Genomic DNA, 15,569 nt, shown 5'->3' with positions numbered 1-15,569 from the left:
GAATCTAAAAACGATACCTACAATGCTTATACAAAAGTAAAGCTACTGACAAAGGAAAAAGCATCAGCACACATACACACTATTATACAACAAACCATTCACCTAAGCTCATCAATGTTGGATTTATTATTCAAATGGTTTTTTTATAGCCTTTTAAAACCAGCCTTACTGGGTGCTTCAGCAATGAAAATTGGTAAGTTATTCCATATTTTGATGGCTCTATACATACAGATCTGCATCAGTCCTGGGTTTTTTCAAAACTAGACAACCCTTGTAGCCTGCCGAGTACTATAAGTATGTTGGTTTCTCAGAAATTCATAAGGTTGCATGCCAACCCCTCTTCCTCTCTAAAGCTGATGATACACGGGGCAACTTTTTGAGCAATGTTGCTGGACAATGTTGCTGGTGGTTGTGGTGCGGGGAGGGTGGCGGAGTGATGGGGGAAGGGGATTATGGTAATTATCTTTACTCATTACCATTGACGGCAACATTGTATCATCAGCTTAAGCCATGAGAGACTGGCATGCACACTGTCCGTACTCAGCCTCACATCCGATGGATGGGCCAGTGTGGGTCTTGCAGTTTTATTTTGAGCCATTTGTAGCTTAACCTTTTTTGGCTGCACCCGACCAGACTGGTGAATGTCGTGGAAATTATATTTCTGGTGAGGAGTTGAGCAAATAATTCAGTAACAACCAACCGTTGTCTTTGAAGAATTTATTAACAAAAAGAGAATAAACAGTACAAAAAGTAAACATGTACTAAAACATTGACAGCCGGTCCAGAGACCTGCCACCTAGGGCGGCTTCGGGCATCTGACCCCGAGCAAAGGGATGCATAATCATTTACACAGTCTAGGTTTCTATGTTTTGGGGAACAGAGATCCTCTCTCAACCTTGAATGAACATTCCAGGAGAGGAGAAGAACAACAAGAGAGGAAAACACCAAAACAATCTCACAGCTCTGACCTAAACCCTAGTAAATGTGGACAGACTAACAAAAGGAGTATAGGAGAGGAAATGTTAAGGATAAACACACAATACCTATATATCTATGTCATAACAAAATTAGTAATAACAATAGTAATAGTAATAATAGTAATAGAACATACATAAAAGATTTATTGTTAGAGGACAGTAATCAAGGTGGGATAAAACTAATGCTTGTGTCACCAGCACTATAGTGGCAGGGGTAAGAAAAGGGAATATCTTCTAATACTTGATATTCCATTACCCATTTTCTTAACAATGTTGTCAATATGTTTCTCCCATCTTGTCAACTGTCCATCTAGTGTAACGCCAAGCAAATTTACCTCTTGAACCTGTTCAATGTTTGAGGCTTTAAGTGACAGGCAGAGCTGATTATCGCCATTAGTCGCATGTCTAGACCTGAACAAGATACTTTTTGCTACATTTAAGTCTATTTTCACAAATCCAGTTCACTACTAGTTGTGATTCCGATTGAAGTGTATTTCTTAATTTGTTTATACTAGTTGATGCAAAATGAATAGTTGGATCATAATTGAGTTTTGTAATATTTAGTCACATTCATTGTTTTTGTTGTCAAATGTGATACAAATGTAACGGATACACTACACTGTGGTATGTGTGGGTGGTTTGCTTGTCTTTTTTTCTTTTTTTTATCTTACACTGTATCATCACAGCAAGGTGTCCCGGTGGTGCAGTGCCTAGCCTGTCCCAGACCTTTCTGTGTGGGCATGTTCTCCCCCGTGTCTGTGTGGGTTCTCTCTGGGTGCTCCGGCTTCCTCCCGCAGTCCAAAGACATGCATAGATTAATTGGTGACTCTAAATTGCCCCTAGAGGTGTGAATGTGTGTGTGTCTGTATGTGATAAACTGGCTACTTTTCCAGGGTGTATCCCGCCTCCCACCCGGTATCAGCTGGAATAGGCACCCCCGCAACCCTGCACAGGTAAGCTGTTATAGACTGAATTGTTCATAAAATATGGCAACAATTAGTTTAAATTCTCTTAGTTTTGATGACGACACTAACTGGTGCAGCCATGGGAGAAGTGTATTTCCGTGTAGACCATGTGACTTCATACACACAGCTGTAGTTGCCCTGGTGTTCGTACTCAGCAGCAGGGAAGTTAAAGGAGGCTGAGTGGTTGACTGCTGGCTTGGGGTCAGTGATGTTGGAGCCAGAGAAGATGAGGAAGAAAACACCAGTGGGATAGTGGGAGGAAGTGGAGCAGGTGAAGACAAAGCTGTCCCCCTGGTGACCTCTGAACCTCTGTTAGGAGACGTCAGGGAGATGCTGGGCGGCTGCAGTCTCACTGGGTAAAAAAACACACCACAGAAATGTTTGACCACACAACAAAAATCTTTAAATATTTTGTTGTTCAAATTTAACAGTATTTTTTAAAATTTCCCACCATGATGGTGTAAATGCTCTTTTTAAAGAATCTACAGTACCAGAAATGTATTTGCTGTAGCATATTAAATTTCTGAATTTGATTGATTGGTGTAATGTTCAAAACAAACTGTGCACAGAGTGTGTGGGCATCTCCATGTGTAACAGGGTTAAAAATGCACTTTAATAATAATAATAATAATAATAATAATAATAATAATTCTTATTAGGGGTCCAAGCCCGAGTGGGCAGGGAACCCGTGAATGCAAGGCATCGTGGTTCCCAGTACCAGTGGAGCTGGGAACCCTATTGGAATCGTTTTATTATTCCGCAGCTAAAACTCATACTGCAGCCTAGACGGTAAGTGCTACAGACACTAAACTCATAGGGTAGGTCCAAACCACTGCAAGTACCTCAGGCGAAAAAATCCGCACACTTCTACCACTAGGGGGCGCTATATACGCATTTGCCCTTGGAACTCCCGCATACGAAGGCGCATATCGAGGGATCGAGCTGAATCTAATGGTATAGGCCACGCCCATTTCCACCTAGATTTTTTTTCCGCTAAATCGCAACAACTGAAAAACCTATTTTAATTAACTCCACGAAACCACAAGTCTGATCGACACAAAAACTATTAAAATGATACGTTAATAAATGTTTGTGAAAAACGCTATAAACAGGAAGTTATGTCATACCTTAGGTTGGGAATGGCCGATCAACACCAAACTTCAGGACCTTATGTGTCATGCCCCCCTGAGGGGCTGTGCAAAATTTGGTGCAGTTAGCCGCTAGTGCAATTAACTCCTCCGAAGCCAAAAGTTCGATCGGTACGAAACTTGGCAGAGACCATCTCTGAACCAAGCCGAAAAAGGTTCTAGAGGGGATTTTGATCCGCTAAAAAACGTCCGAATTATAAGCTAACAAATGTTTGCGCAAAACGGTAAAACAATGTCATGTCAGATCTTACGTCAACGGCCAATCTACACCAAGCTTCTCATCTTGCACGACCTCCCAAGGGGTTGTGTGAAATCGGCTTCTAGGTGGCGCTATTCATTGGAAATCAAATAACACTCCCATTGACATACATTCTTTTTATATCTCCGTAACCGCAACTCCCTTTAATTTATAACTCATCGTTTCTTCTCCGCGGGCCCCCCGAGCCGCAGCGGGGCGCCCAGGCCAACTCCCGCGACCTCCGCGGGGCGAGGGGACAGCTTGCGCCGGGAGGCTTGGACCCCGATTACAACTGCTTGCAGTTCTAGTTTCCAGTTGGTATTTATTTTTCCCAGGGTTATTTTTATTTACTGTTTCCTGTGGAAACTGTCCGAGATGCATCTCTGCTGTATCTACTAAATTTCCGTCGTTCTCCGTCTGCCCCTCAAAGCGCAGTTTAGCATTGCTGAGGATAAATTGTGGAAAAACACCTCTGTGCTATTGTGTTGTTTTCTTTGAAAATTGAACCGTCTTGTTCAAGCTTTTAATGCATATTGTTTACTGTTTCTACTATTAAGTCACCTGTTTTGACCGTTTTGAGGTTGTTTTTACCTAGATTACTGGGTGCCATTTGTATCACAGCAGGCGACCTGTGCCATGTAGTCAACGTAGCGCCACACAGATCTTAGCATCCATTTCCTAGTGTAAGTTCAGTTATTATGGAGCTTAATGGACCAGTCTGGTGTGTGTAGAGATGGTGTGCTTATTTTGTAGCACACAGGTGTCATTTGCATGTGATTTAGTTTAAGATAAACACAGTCGCTGTCACGACTTCAGCCAGTTCATTCTGCCATTTACTAACTCTCCCTGACATTACAGATCCTGCCCCTCCATGCTGCCCTGCAGTAACCCCTTCTTGCTTCCCATCTTATTTCTAATCAGCCTTGCAGTGCATATACCGCCCCATCGCTCATCATTCCCTGCTTTGCTCTGCTTTTCAGCCTTTGTTTCTGCCTCCCTGACTCTGGCTGGCAAACCCTTGTCAGACCCTGAGTTTGAGTTTGTCCTGTTTGGAGCCCTTACAGTGGACATCGCTTATTTAATCCGACCACATGGATAGGGAAAGTGAAGTTAAAGGTTAGCGCTGCTGGAGCTGGTTCTTACACCTCCACAAAAATAGGACCTACTGGCTGTAATTATTATCAGAATCAGCCTGTGATTGTAGAATGGAAAGAGTTGATTAAATATCCTGGTAACAATACAGAGGACATGACCTCAGTACGTATGAGCTTTTCCAGTTAAATTTAAGAAAAAAAGTAAGGCTAACTATATCCATCAAGAAGCTCTAGTAAATCATATCAGTACTGGATTCCCTGTTGGTCTTTGAGGCTGTGTTTGGTCCTATTCATGCCGTGTTCACTGCTGAGCGAATTGCCGGCGCTGCACCCCGCCATCATTCCATGCCAGGCCCCCCGCCCCTGGCCTGAAAACCTCCAGTGCTTGAGTAAAGGTGTAAACACCTTCATACAGTCTGTGGTAAACACAAACACTCCCCTGGTGCTCCGAGCTCCCAGTATGGGCAGAGCTAATCTGACCAGTGGCTGCACAGCTAACTGAGCTAAGCACACTCATTTCTCTAAACTCTACTCACAAATCCCTTCATTTCTCATTGCCTGCACCATGTGGTCATTGAGAAAACACTGACATTCAATATTGTTCACTCAATCAGCACAGGCTGAGCTCGATTAGCACACAGGTGAACCACAAACAGTCAAAATTGATAACACACCAATCAGAAGATTCAATAGAAAGATAAAAGGCCCAATGCCAGTTCATTTAGTTTAGGAACAATGGATCCAGAGAAATCTGAAGGAAGACAGAGAGGACACCAGAGAGGAGGAGGAGACACAGTATGGAGAGGAGTAAAGCCTAGGTCACACTACACGATTTATAGCCCGATTTGTTACGTGTGAACTACTCAACGACGCATCAAAACGACTCCCCGACACATTTCTGACACATCGCCGACGTCTGCCAGAAATCCAGCATGCCAAATATCTGCCGGAGTCGGCCGACTCAACATCCATATCCAGCCAATGAGAGCAGGCAGCTAATTTTTCACTGCAAACACTTTTTACTCCGGCAGGTATAGGAGTAGGGAGGGAGGAGTAGGTGGAGAACAAGAGTCTCTGGCCTGTCATAGACCAAAGACAGGACGCTGGGGCTGAATAAGTAGTTGTTGGGTGTGTTGAACTGTTCAGCACACTAAGGAATAAAACATGAGCAAATGTTTACATTTGTTATTTCTTTTGTGTTCATCATGTGAAAAGGTTTCTGAGGGGGAGAACCATTATTACTAATAACCAGTTTTTGTAGTATTGCTTTGAATCTCTCTACCAGTGTGTCAGACCGTGTTGCAGTGTGTGTGTTTCTGAGGGCTTGTGTGTCATGTCTGAGGGCAAAGTTTGGTTTTTCAGCAAGATTGAATAGTTTTGAGTGGCGAGCTTCATTTTAAACTGAAAATAGGATGTTTGGGAAATTGGGTGAGAAGTTGTGGATTTGCGTTTAGAGTTTCTAGAAAAAGAAGCATAATTTCAAGAAATGTGTTTAAGAAATCAAGAAACTAACTTCAGCAACAAGTTAAAGCTCTCTGTCCATCAGGAAACTCTGTGAATCACAGAGTTGAGGCAGAGCAGCCGGGGGACACCAGAGAGAAAATTAGAATATATTTTCTAAATTTTTCTAATATTTCTCCATCAAATATGATCGAGTTTAACCAAAATCAGTGAAAAAGTTATTTTTGTACAGCATTCAATGGCGCCCGGTCCGTGAAACACGATGCTTCAGCAGCTTTATATTGAGAAATCTTTTCACTGGACGCTAAATTAATACAACAAGTGCAGAGTGAGTCATCAACATTTTAAAATGGTTGTCCAAATGACAAATTCTTAAATATCATCAAGAATACCTCTAAAACAACGTTTTTGTCATTGATGGGCCAGACATAGTGCAAAGCATATCATAGAAAAACATTTAAACGTGGATTTTGGGAACGGAAGATTTTGTTATTCTATGTCACACTAAGCAGACAACGCATCTTCACTTGTCTTCATTTGCATATGAAGTAATCCAAAAGTAACTAAAAGTAATCAGATTAAATTACTTTTATTTTGTGGTACTTGTATTATGTTATAAGTAAATAATTAGTAATTGTACCGGATTACATTTTTAAAGTAATCCTCCCAACCCTGTTACTGTACACTTTTCTGGGTCAATTGCTGTATTTAATTTATGTATTTAATTGTCTTACCAGTAACAGAGAGTCTGACAGAGTCACTTAAAGGGGAGCTGAAGTCTCGTCTTGAAACACTTGTCTGATACTGACACTGGTACGATCCTTCATTATCAAAGTTCACTTTAGGTATAATGAAGGTAGCAGAGTTGGTACTTGATGTTTGGGTCTTTCTGAATGAGCCTGAGGTCTGCTGCAGGATGAATGTTCCGTCTAAATGAACCTGTATTGAGATGGAACAAGTGATGCTGACGTTCTGACCCCAGGTAACCTCACCAGCAGGATTCATGGAGATGCTGGGCTTTGAGAGGCTCTCTGAAAAAATAACACAACAATAAAAATATTAAATGTATTTGTTTAGATATTTGACCCTGCCTGTCTTTTTTCAATAAGCATGTAGTGGTAAGGCAGTATAATGGGCAACTTGAATGAATGATCCACTCTAAAAATAGCCAACTCATAACGTCTTGGTTTATCTAATAGGTTTAAAGATGTGAGAATTTATAATATTATTCTGTTATTGTAATTATGATAAATATGTATATGATTCTCCTTTCCATTTTGGCTTTGTTCCCTTTTACAGATTCTGACTGAAGGAGTAGCACTTCAGAGCATAAACATATATAGAGGTAGACGCCCTATGGAACCGGTCATAGTCCCAGTTGCGCAGCTGAAGAAAGCAAGATGCCAGAGCACTGTGCAGCATATTCATGCTCAAATCGGCGGACCATCGCAAACAGGGCTCAGGGGATTACGATAAGTAAGATTTAACATTACCGTACTATTGGTTGTATTTTGTGAATAGAATATTACCAGAGAGTTGAGAAGGAGCAAGGATCTTTGATATTACTGTACTGAAATCGTAGCCAGCTAGCTAGGCTATGTTTACTGCACCGGCCGGTGTTCACCCGGCCACCCGTGCTCATTCTTCTTACTCTCATCTGTTTCTGCTTCTCTATCATATTTATAGTGTGGGATCATAGGGTGACCAGATGTCCCTGGCTTCAGGGAGTGTCCCCGTTTTTGGCTGCCTGTCCCTGGCTAAATACAGAAAAAAACTCTGAATAGAAGTAATAGTATTAGTTTAAAATAGAAAAAAAATGATAGTCAAACTGGAAATGTCCCCTTTTTTTCCCCCTTTTCAGGGATTATGTTCCCAGTTTTGATCTCGGATGTCTGGTCATAAAAGTGAAAGCATGAATAGAAAGAGTTAAGAGACACGACACACCGCACAGAAACACTGTTGCAGGCAGGTGCAAACTGATGCACATAGACACCTGGGTTGGGCGCAGGTCAGACACTGCCAGGCTTTGGTGACCAAGCATCTCTGTTACAGATGGAAATTAAATTACAGTTTTTCTCAATAGCTTGAACACTATAACCAGTCTATTAAACTAAAATTTCAAAACCACAACTCCATTTTCCAAAAAGCCCACCCATTTCTCTAAACTCTACACACAAATACCTCCATTTCTCATTGCCTGCACCATGTGGTCAGGCAATGACTTACACTACCACTATGGTTACAGTTGTGTGACCCAAATCCTCCGTGCCGACACTCAGTTAGAGACCTTTCACTTCCTGAACAGGCCACCTCATCAAGCCAGATTTGACCGGTTCCTTGACCAAAATGGGCCGACTGAGTGGCATTCAGTGCTCCACCACAGCCCAGCTGTCTGCACACCACCTTAGCATCATTTAAGTCCCAGCTGTCATCACAGACTGTTCCCCAGGTGTTGTTGTGATAGATTTCAACTCTCCAGAGCACTGAGTAGACCCGGACCCAGTTAGTCTGATCTGAACACCTTCATTGCATGTAAGACATAACAGAGAGTATTTTAAAGACCAGTGCTAGACAAGTCCTTTCCAAAATGTAATACATTATAGATTACTAGTTACTGTCAATTGAGAGTAATTAATTAGAGTACAATATTACTGTCTCTGAAATGTAATGCTTTACATTACTTTTGAGTAACTTTCACTGCTTTTTAATTGGTGCATTATGCTCATAGTAAGATGTGCCTGCATATGTGGATCAGGATCAGTCAGGATGAACTGACAGCAGCCTCTCTGATCATGAAAGTTATTTGTTAAAGCACAGACACACAGCCTACAGAAATTTGATTGATCCATCAGGGGAGCTGCTGTAGTTTGCATCCTGCCGACCATCGCATTCCAGCAACAGGAAATAATGTTACTCTTTTACTTATGGATTTGTTTTTCTGCTGCCCAAATGTTTCTTGGTGTTGGTGAATTACTATAAAAACAAAACACCACTTAATTTCGGGTGCGTTGTAACACGCGCTACTGAGATTGTGACGGTTATAATATTACCGTTTTTTTTTTAAGTAATGCGTTATATTACCGCTTTACAGCAAAAACAATACATTACTGTAATTGTATTACTTTTGTAACGTGTTACTCCCAGATCTGATAAAAAATAAAGTAAACAGCAAACTAACATTACTGTACGCATGACACAGGAGAATGAACTGACCTGCAGCAGGTGAAGAAGCGGTCAGGAGGAAAAAGACTGTGGAACAGAAGAAATGACATGGCTCATTACATTCAGTAAACTGAAAAGTGCAGAAATGAAAGTTTTCCTTGTTTCTGTTTTAGATTCCCGTGTTTCTTTTAATGATAGGAAGTTTTTTAAATGGCCTTAAGAGACTTCTGTTCTATACAATACAACAACCCTGCTGTACAAAAAAGCTGCTTTTCAAATAAAATTTTGGAAAGTCTGTCTTACCAAGGGCCAAATAGCGTAGGTTTCTCTGCTGTATGCTCCCCATAGCTGACATGACAGCTGCTCTGTGTCAATTATCAGTACCAGCACAGATTAACTAAAAACTGCAGTGCACAGAAACATTTCACACAGCTTGTCCTTCCTGAAACACTTCCTGTTTCTGGTGTTTTTTTCAACCAAAAGCTGCAGCACTGAAGTACCACATCTATCACTAGTTATGGATATTGAAATTGTTGTTGATAAACACAAAGTTCCAAAAAACTGCTTTACCTCCTCCATATATGTTTCCATTTTGTGTGTAAACTAATGCACTGCACTAAGCTATTATCTCTCTAAATGTAATCTATTTTTATGCATTATGTAATCTAATTGTTTTCAGAATAATAAAGTAGTCACTGGTATTTTTCCAACTGTATCTGATTTTATGAGGCACACGAGTCTGCAAGAAGTGAAAGTGAGCGAAAGCAAAACTATAACTGGGTTTTTCAAAAAGCACACTTCATTTCTCATTGCCTGCACCATGTGGTCATTGAGAAAACACTGACATTCAATATTGTTCACTCAATCAGCACAGGTTGAGCTCAATGAGCACACAGCTACCCAGGTGGAAACACAAGGAGTCAAAATTGATCACACACCAATCAGAAGCTTTATAAAAGGGCCAGAGTCAGTTCATTCAGTTTTGGAACAATGGATCCAGAGAAATCTAAAGAGAAAGGTCTAGGACATGAGAGAGGAGGAAGAGGGAGAAGAAGAGGAGGAGGAAGCAGGAGGAGCAGATAGATAGATAAAAGTTCAGTTCTTTCAGTTTTGGAACAATGGATCCAAACAAATCTGAAAGAAGACATAGAGGACACCAGAGAGGAGGAGGGAAGGAAGAGGAACAGTAGGAGTTGGAGGAGGAGATGGGATAGGAGTAAGATGAGGAGGAGTTGGAGGAGGAGGAGGGAAACAGAAGTTTACATTTGTTATTTCTTTTTTTGTGTTCATTATGTGAAAGGTTTTTTGAGGGGGAGAACCACAAGCAACATTACTTATAACCAGTGTTTGTATTACAAGCAATCGAGAAAAACTTTAATGCTTGTGAGACAAAGACGAAACCGCAGCACGTCCCAGAAGGCAGAAAGGCATTGGCCTATTTTAACCCGCGCAGCTTTTCTGGCATTTACTGTACTGGTTTAGCGGATCAGGAAACGGAGATTCACCAGAGCCTTTTTGGAAACTCACACGAATTGAGGAGACGAAAGGGACAAGAGATTTCACATGGCTATTAATCAAGAATGTAGAGATTTTTACATGGACGTTCCTCCCACGGGCAGTTCAAAACCAGAATATCTCATAGATCTCCAATGCTAGCTGGCAGGAGAAATCTCATGTTTGCTCATGTTTCTCACTGAACAAGAGAAAGTAGAAGTGGTAGCTCTGTAAGAGGGAATGAAAGAGAAGAGGAGGTATTACAGCTGTTCATTGTTATGATGTGTTGAGTGTTTATTATAAAATTGGTTAAGACTACACTTCATCACTTCAAGCTACACTTTGTATTACATTTTTTCTAAAAATTTGGCACTTTGTTTTAGTTTAATTAAATTTACAATTTAATATTAGAGTAGTTATTATTTATTATCCCTCCAGTTTGATGTGAAAACTGATTGAAATATTATTTGATTTGACAGTCCGTTGTTGACTAAAAACATATGTTGATACAACTATACATTATGGTACTGAATGATAACGCAAGTTAGTCGTTTTTAATATTCCAGACCTTTGCTTCGGGAAGTTTTCTCTAACTGGACCTCTTTGAATTCTAATTGAATACCCCTGGCCTAGAGAATCCGGTCAATTTTCGATCATAAAACAACAATAAATACTGTTAAATCAGACAAAGAAAGAAACCATATAGCCTACCTATTTTCTTGATTGCTTAAAAACATTTCTTGAAATTATGCCTCTTTTCCTCTAAACTCTAAACACAAATCCACAACTTCTCACCCAATTCCCCAAACATCCTATTTTCAGGTCAAAATGAAGCTCTCCACTCAAAACCATTCAATCTTGCTGAAAAACCAAACTTTGCCCTCAGACATGACACACAAGCCCTCAGGAACACACACTGCAACACGGTCTGACACACTGGTGGAATAAATTCAAAACAATACTACAAAAACTTATATTTATTATTAGTAATGTTGTTTGTGGTTTTCTCCCTCAAAAACCTTTTCACATGATGAACACAACAAAAGAAATAACAAATGGAAACATTTGCACCTTTTTTATTTCTTAGTGTACTGTACAGTTCTACACACCAAACAACTCACTATTCTGCTCTGGCATCCTGTCTTTGGTCTGAGACAGACCAGAGATTTTCCTCCTCCACCTCCTCTTCCTCCCTGCTCCTCCACTTTCTATTCCTACTCCTTTTCTACCTCCTCCTCCTATCTCTACTCCTCCTTCACCTCAGTCTCCTCTCTTCTTCCTCCTTCTCCTCCTCTCTGGTGTCCTCTACCGCTTCTCCACTTCTTCCCCTCCCTCCTCAGAGCTGGCCCCCTCCCTCCTCTCTCCATCACAGAGAGGGAAATCAACGGTCTTTTCAGGAGGCAGAAACCCCGCAAAGCAGCTGGGCTGGACTCTATCTCCCCATCCTCCCTGAAGCACTGTGCTGATCGGCTGTCTCCGGTGTTCACAGACATTTTAACACCTTACTGGAGACACGCCATGTGCCAGCCTGCTTCAAAGCCTCCACTATCATCCCTGTCCCCAAGAAACCAAGGACCAGAGACAGAGTTACTGGGTTATTGCACAGGAATTGTTCCTGACACTGTGAGTCAGAAATCAGCTGTTCATCAGAGTGGTGGTTTGTGGGAAGAAACTGTTCCTGTGTCTGTGGGTTTTGGCGTACAGTGCTCTGTAGCGCCTACCAGAGGGGAGGAGCTGGAACAGGTTGTGTCCGGGGTGAGATGGATCTGCAGTGATGTTTCCTGCCCGTTTCCTGACACTGGAAATGTATAAGTCTGAATGGAGGGCAGGTTGGCACCGATTATTGTTTCTGCAGTCCTGTCTGTTGTAGTCTGTCCCTGTCCTTTTTGGTGGCAGATCCACCAGAAACCAGACAGTGATGGAGGTGCAGAGGACAGACTGGATGATGGCTGTGTAGAACTGGATCAGCAGCTCCTTTGGCAAGTTGAGCTTCCTGAGCGGGCGCAGGAAGTACATCCTCTGCTGGGCCTTCTTGATGATGGTGTCAGTGTTGGGCTCCCACTTCAGGTCCTGGGCTATAGTGGAACCCAGAAACCTGAAGGATTCCACAGCAGACACAGGGCTGTTGAGTATGGTGATGGGTGGCAGAGTGGGGGGACTCCACCTGAAGCCCACGGTCATCTCCACAGTTTTGAGCGTGTTAAGCGCCAGGTTGTTCTGACCGCACCAGAGAGCCAGCTGATCAACCTCCCGTCTGTAGGCCGACTCATCACAGTGCAGGTGAGAGGTCAGAGGGGGAAGGTGACTGTTTGAAGATGGCGTTGGAGTGGGGGAGAGGTGTGACTCTGGGCTTTTCAAACCTACAGTACAAACCATTCATCTTGTCTGCCAGTCGTTGAGTACCAGCAGTGTTGAAGGATGGTGTCTTGTAGTTTGTGAGTGTCCGTAGGTTTCTCCACACTGACGCAGGGTCGTTGGCTGCAAAGCTGTTATTTAGCTTTTCAGCGTAGCACCTCTTTGCAGCTTTGACCTCTTTAGTCGTAGGGCGTGTTCCTGGCCTGGTTGTACAAGACTCTGTCCCCACTTCTGAAGGCCTCCTCCTTGGTCTGACGAAGCTGCCTGAGCTTTGCTGTGAACCAAGCAGGCCTGCTTCCTGCTTTGACTTGTTGGCCTGCTTTGACTCGTTGGTCTATCTTTTCACAGTCTTTACAACAGGTTTAGCAGATTTCAGTTTTTGTGTGTCGGGATAAAATGAACCAGATAGTGATCGGAGAATCCTAAGGCTGCACGGGGAACAGAGTGATATGCATCCTTTAATGTAGTGTAGCAGTGGTCCAGTGTGTTAGTGTCCCTGGTGGGACACTTAATATGCTGTCTGTACTTTGTTTCATGACTGAGGTTTGCTTTGTTAAAGTCCCCAAGAACAATGAGCAGGGAGTCTGGATGTTTTTTCTCCACGTTAGTTATCTGGTCGGCCAGGTGGCCTCACTAACACAGGCCTGAGGTGGAATGTAAACAGCAACCAGAACAAACGAGGAAAAGTCCCACGGTGAATAAAATGGTTTACAGTTTATGAATAATGTCTCTAGGTGAGGACTGCATGATTTCTTCAACACTGTGACGTCAGTGCACCAACCTTCGTTTTTATGGCCTCTCCGTGTTTTCCCGGGATCTCCCATTCGCAATCCGCACGGATGAGATTACAGTAAATCCCGGTAGGTGAAGTGCGCTGTCCGGGATGCGCTCGGTGAGCCGGGATTCAGTGACACAGAGGGCAGCAGATCTGTAGAAGTCCAAGTTAGTTCTGTTGAGGAGCAGCAGTTTTGTTGGCCAGAGAGCGGACATTCACCAGGTGGATTGAAGGGAGCGCAGTGTGAAATCCCCACTGTCTCAGCTTAACCAGCGCGCCTGCTCGTTTTCCCCTACGCCGTTTCTGAACGATCACAAACAGAGCTGCTGCTCCTCCAACTAATAACTCCGGGAAAGTTCCAGGGTCAATAAAGAGCGGTGGGATAGTATGAGCAGTTGAAAGTCCAATGTTTAAGAGCTCTTCTCTGGTAAAAGGATATAGGTTGCGACGTCGGATAACCAAATTCCAACATCAACTTGGTGTTGAATATTGACGTCATCTGACGTGGATTTTTTGTTGGTTTTAAGTTGTGGTGTTCAGTACCCAAAATCCAACGTTTTCCAAATGTCTTGTGCCAGCGTCCTCTTGATGTAGAATACCAACATTTTGTCATGAGGTATGGGAACCAAAACCCAACGTCTGCTAAACATCATGATAGTAACGTCCACACAATGTTAAATTACAACGTCATTAGATGTTGATATTTTGTTGGTATTAAGTCATGGTGTTAAGTAACTTCAATCCAACGTTTTCCAAACGTTTTGTGCCAACGTCATCTTGACGTAGAATACAAACATTTGGTCATGAGGTATGGGAACCAAAACCCAACGTCTGCTAAACGTTGTGACGGTAACGTCCACACAACGTTGAATTTACGTCATTAGATGTTGATATTTTGTTGGTTTTAAGTTTTGGTGTTCAGTAACATCTTCCAAACTTCACAGGCCAAAATCATATTGATAGTATACTGACATTTTGTTGTGAGGTACGGTGACCAATACCCTGTAAAACATTGCTAATATTGTTAAACACTGAATTTTTGTTTGTTCTAAGTTGTGGTGTTAAATATCCAAAATCTAACAAGAGTTCCACCTTCCAAAAGAGCACTAACGTTTGATATAGGATACAGACTACATTAGACATTGGTGTTTTGTGTAATTTCAGTTGTGGTATTTTATACAGATGTAGAATGCAGACATGATAGTGTGACCTATACATTTAGTAAAAATCAAATATCCAGCAAGCATGGCATTGTATTTAAAGTTTGGATTGTTATTCATACAATATGCAGCTCCATGCAAGTAGACCCAATCAAATTTGACCCAGCTGTAGAAACAAGTGCTTCACCAGGAGTATGGTGATCCAAAATTAATAAAGTGAATATAAACCTGAAAGCAATGTGATTTTAAGCAGCAACCCAAAACCTTTGAAGACAGCACAACAATACACATTGCACATTGGTTCAGGGCTCATTATTAACTTCAAGATTGTATCAACAGTTGTCAAAATCTCTCAAATGTCACAATGATACTACGACAGTTGAGCTTAGATAAAAGCAGGTTGTGAGATTGTGTATCTAATTCAACATCTAACGCTCAAGAGCTCCATGACCAAATTTGAAGTTGTTTCTTCAGGGCTATAACCTTACATGTTGTACCAAGTGAGCTACTAGGCCACCTAATAGCCCTGAAATGTTTGTTATAGCAAAGTTGTATCATCCACACTGGCCCTCTACAGATCACTCAATTTAGTTTCCATGAGACGCAGGCATTGCAAACAGAACTTCTTTTGGAACTTTGCGCCATGACAGTGCAGCTGTCAGACAAATGCCAAAACACAAGTGTCCTATCTGGCAGCCATCATTGGCAGTGCGGTTGAGGTAGCCGCCAAGGCAAGTCCT

The 15,569-nt window shown here is 42.1% G+C and overlaps 1 protein-coding gene across 1 annotated transcript in view; it reads right to left on the bottom strand.

Annotated features, from left to right (window-relative positions):
* LOC119918278 (leukocyte immunoglobulin-like receptor subfamily B member 3) overlaps positions 1–9,437 on the bottom strand; it is a 200,988-nt gene extending 191,551 nt beyond the window's left edge. Inside the window, exons 1-3 of the mRNA XM_038738927.1 lie at positions 9,349–9,437; positions 9,097–9,132; positions 6,618–6,914 (exon numbers count right to left, since the gene is read on the bottom strand). Of these exons, the coding sequence (XP_038594855.1) occupies positions 6,618–6,914; positions 9,097–9,132; positions 9,349–9,400 (385 nt within the window). The 5' untranslated portion in view covers positions 9,401–9,437. The remainder of the gene's footprint in view (positions 1–6,617; positions 6,915–9,096; positions 9,133–9,348) is intronic.
* Positions 9,438–15,569: the final 6,132 nt, after the last annotated feature.

This window comes from Micropterus salmoides, unplaced genomic scaffold, assembly GCF_014851395.1.
Source record: "Micropterus salmoides isolate LMB-PRFRI ecotype aquatic unplaced genomic scaffold, ASM1485139v1 Ms_hic_scaffold_10, whole genome shotgun sequence".
NCBI classification, from domain to species: Eukaryota; Metazoa; Chordata; class Actinopteri; order Centrarchiformes; family Centrarchidae; genus Micropterus; species Micropterus salmoides.
Note: the sequence above shows the minus strand (reverse complement) of the source record. Positions and strands in the feature narration are given on the sequence as shown.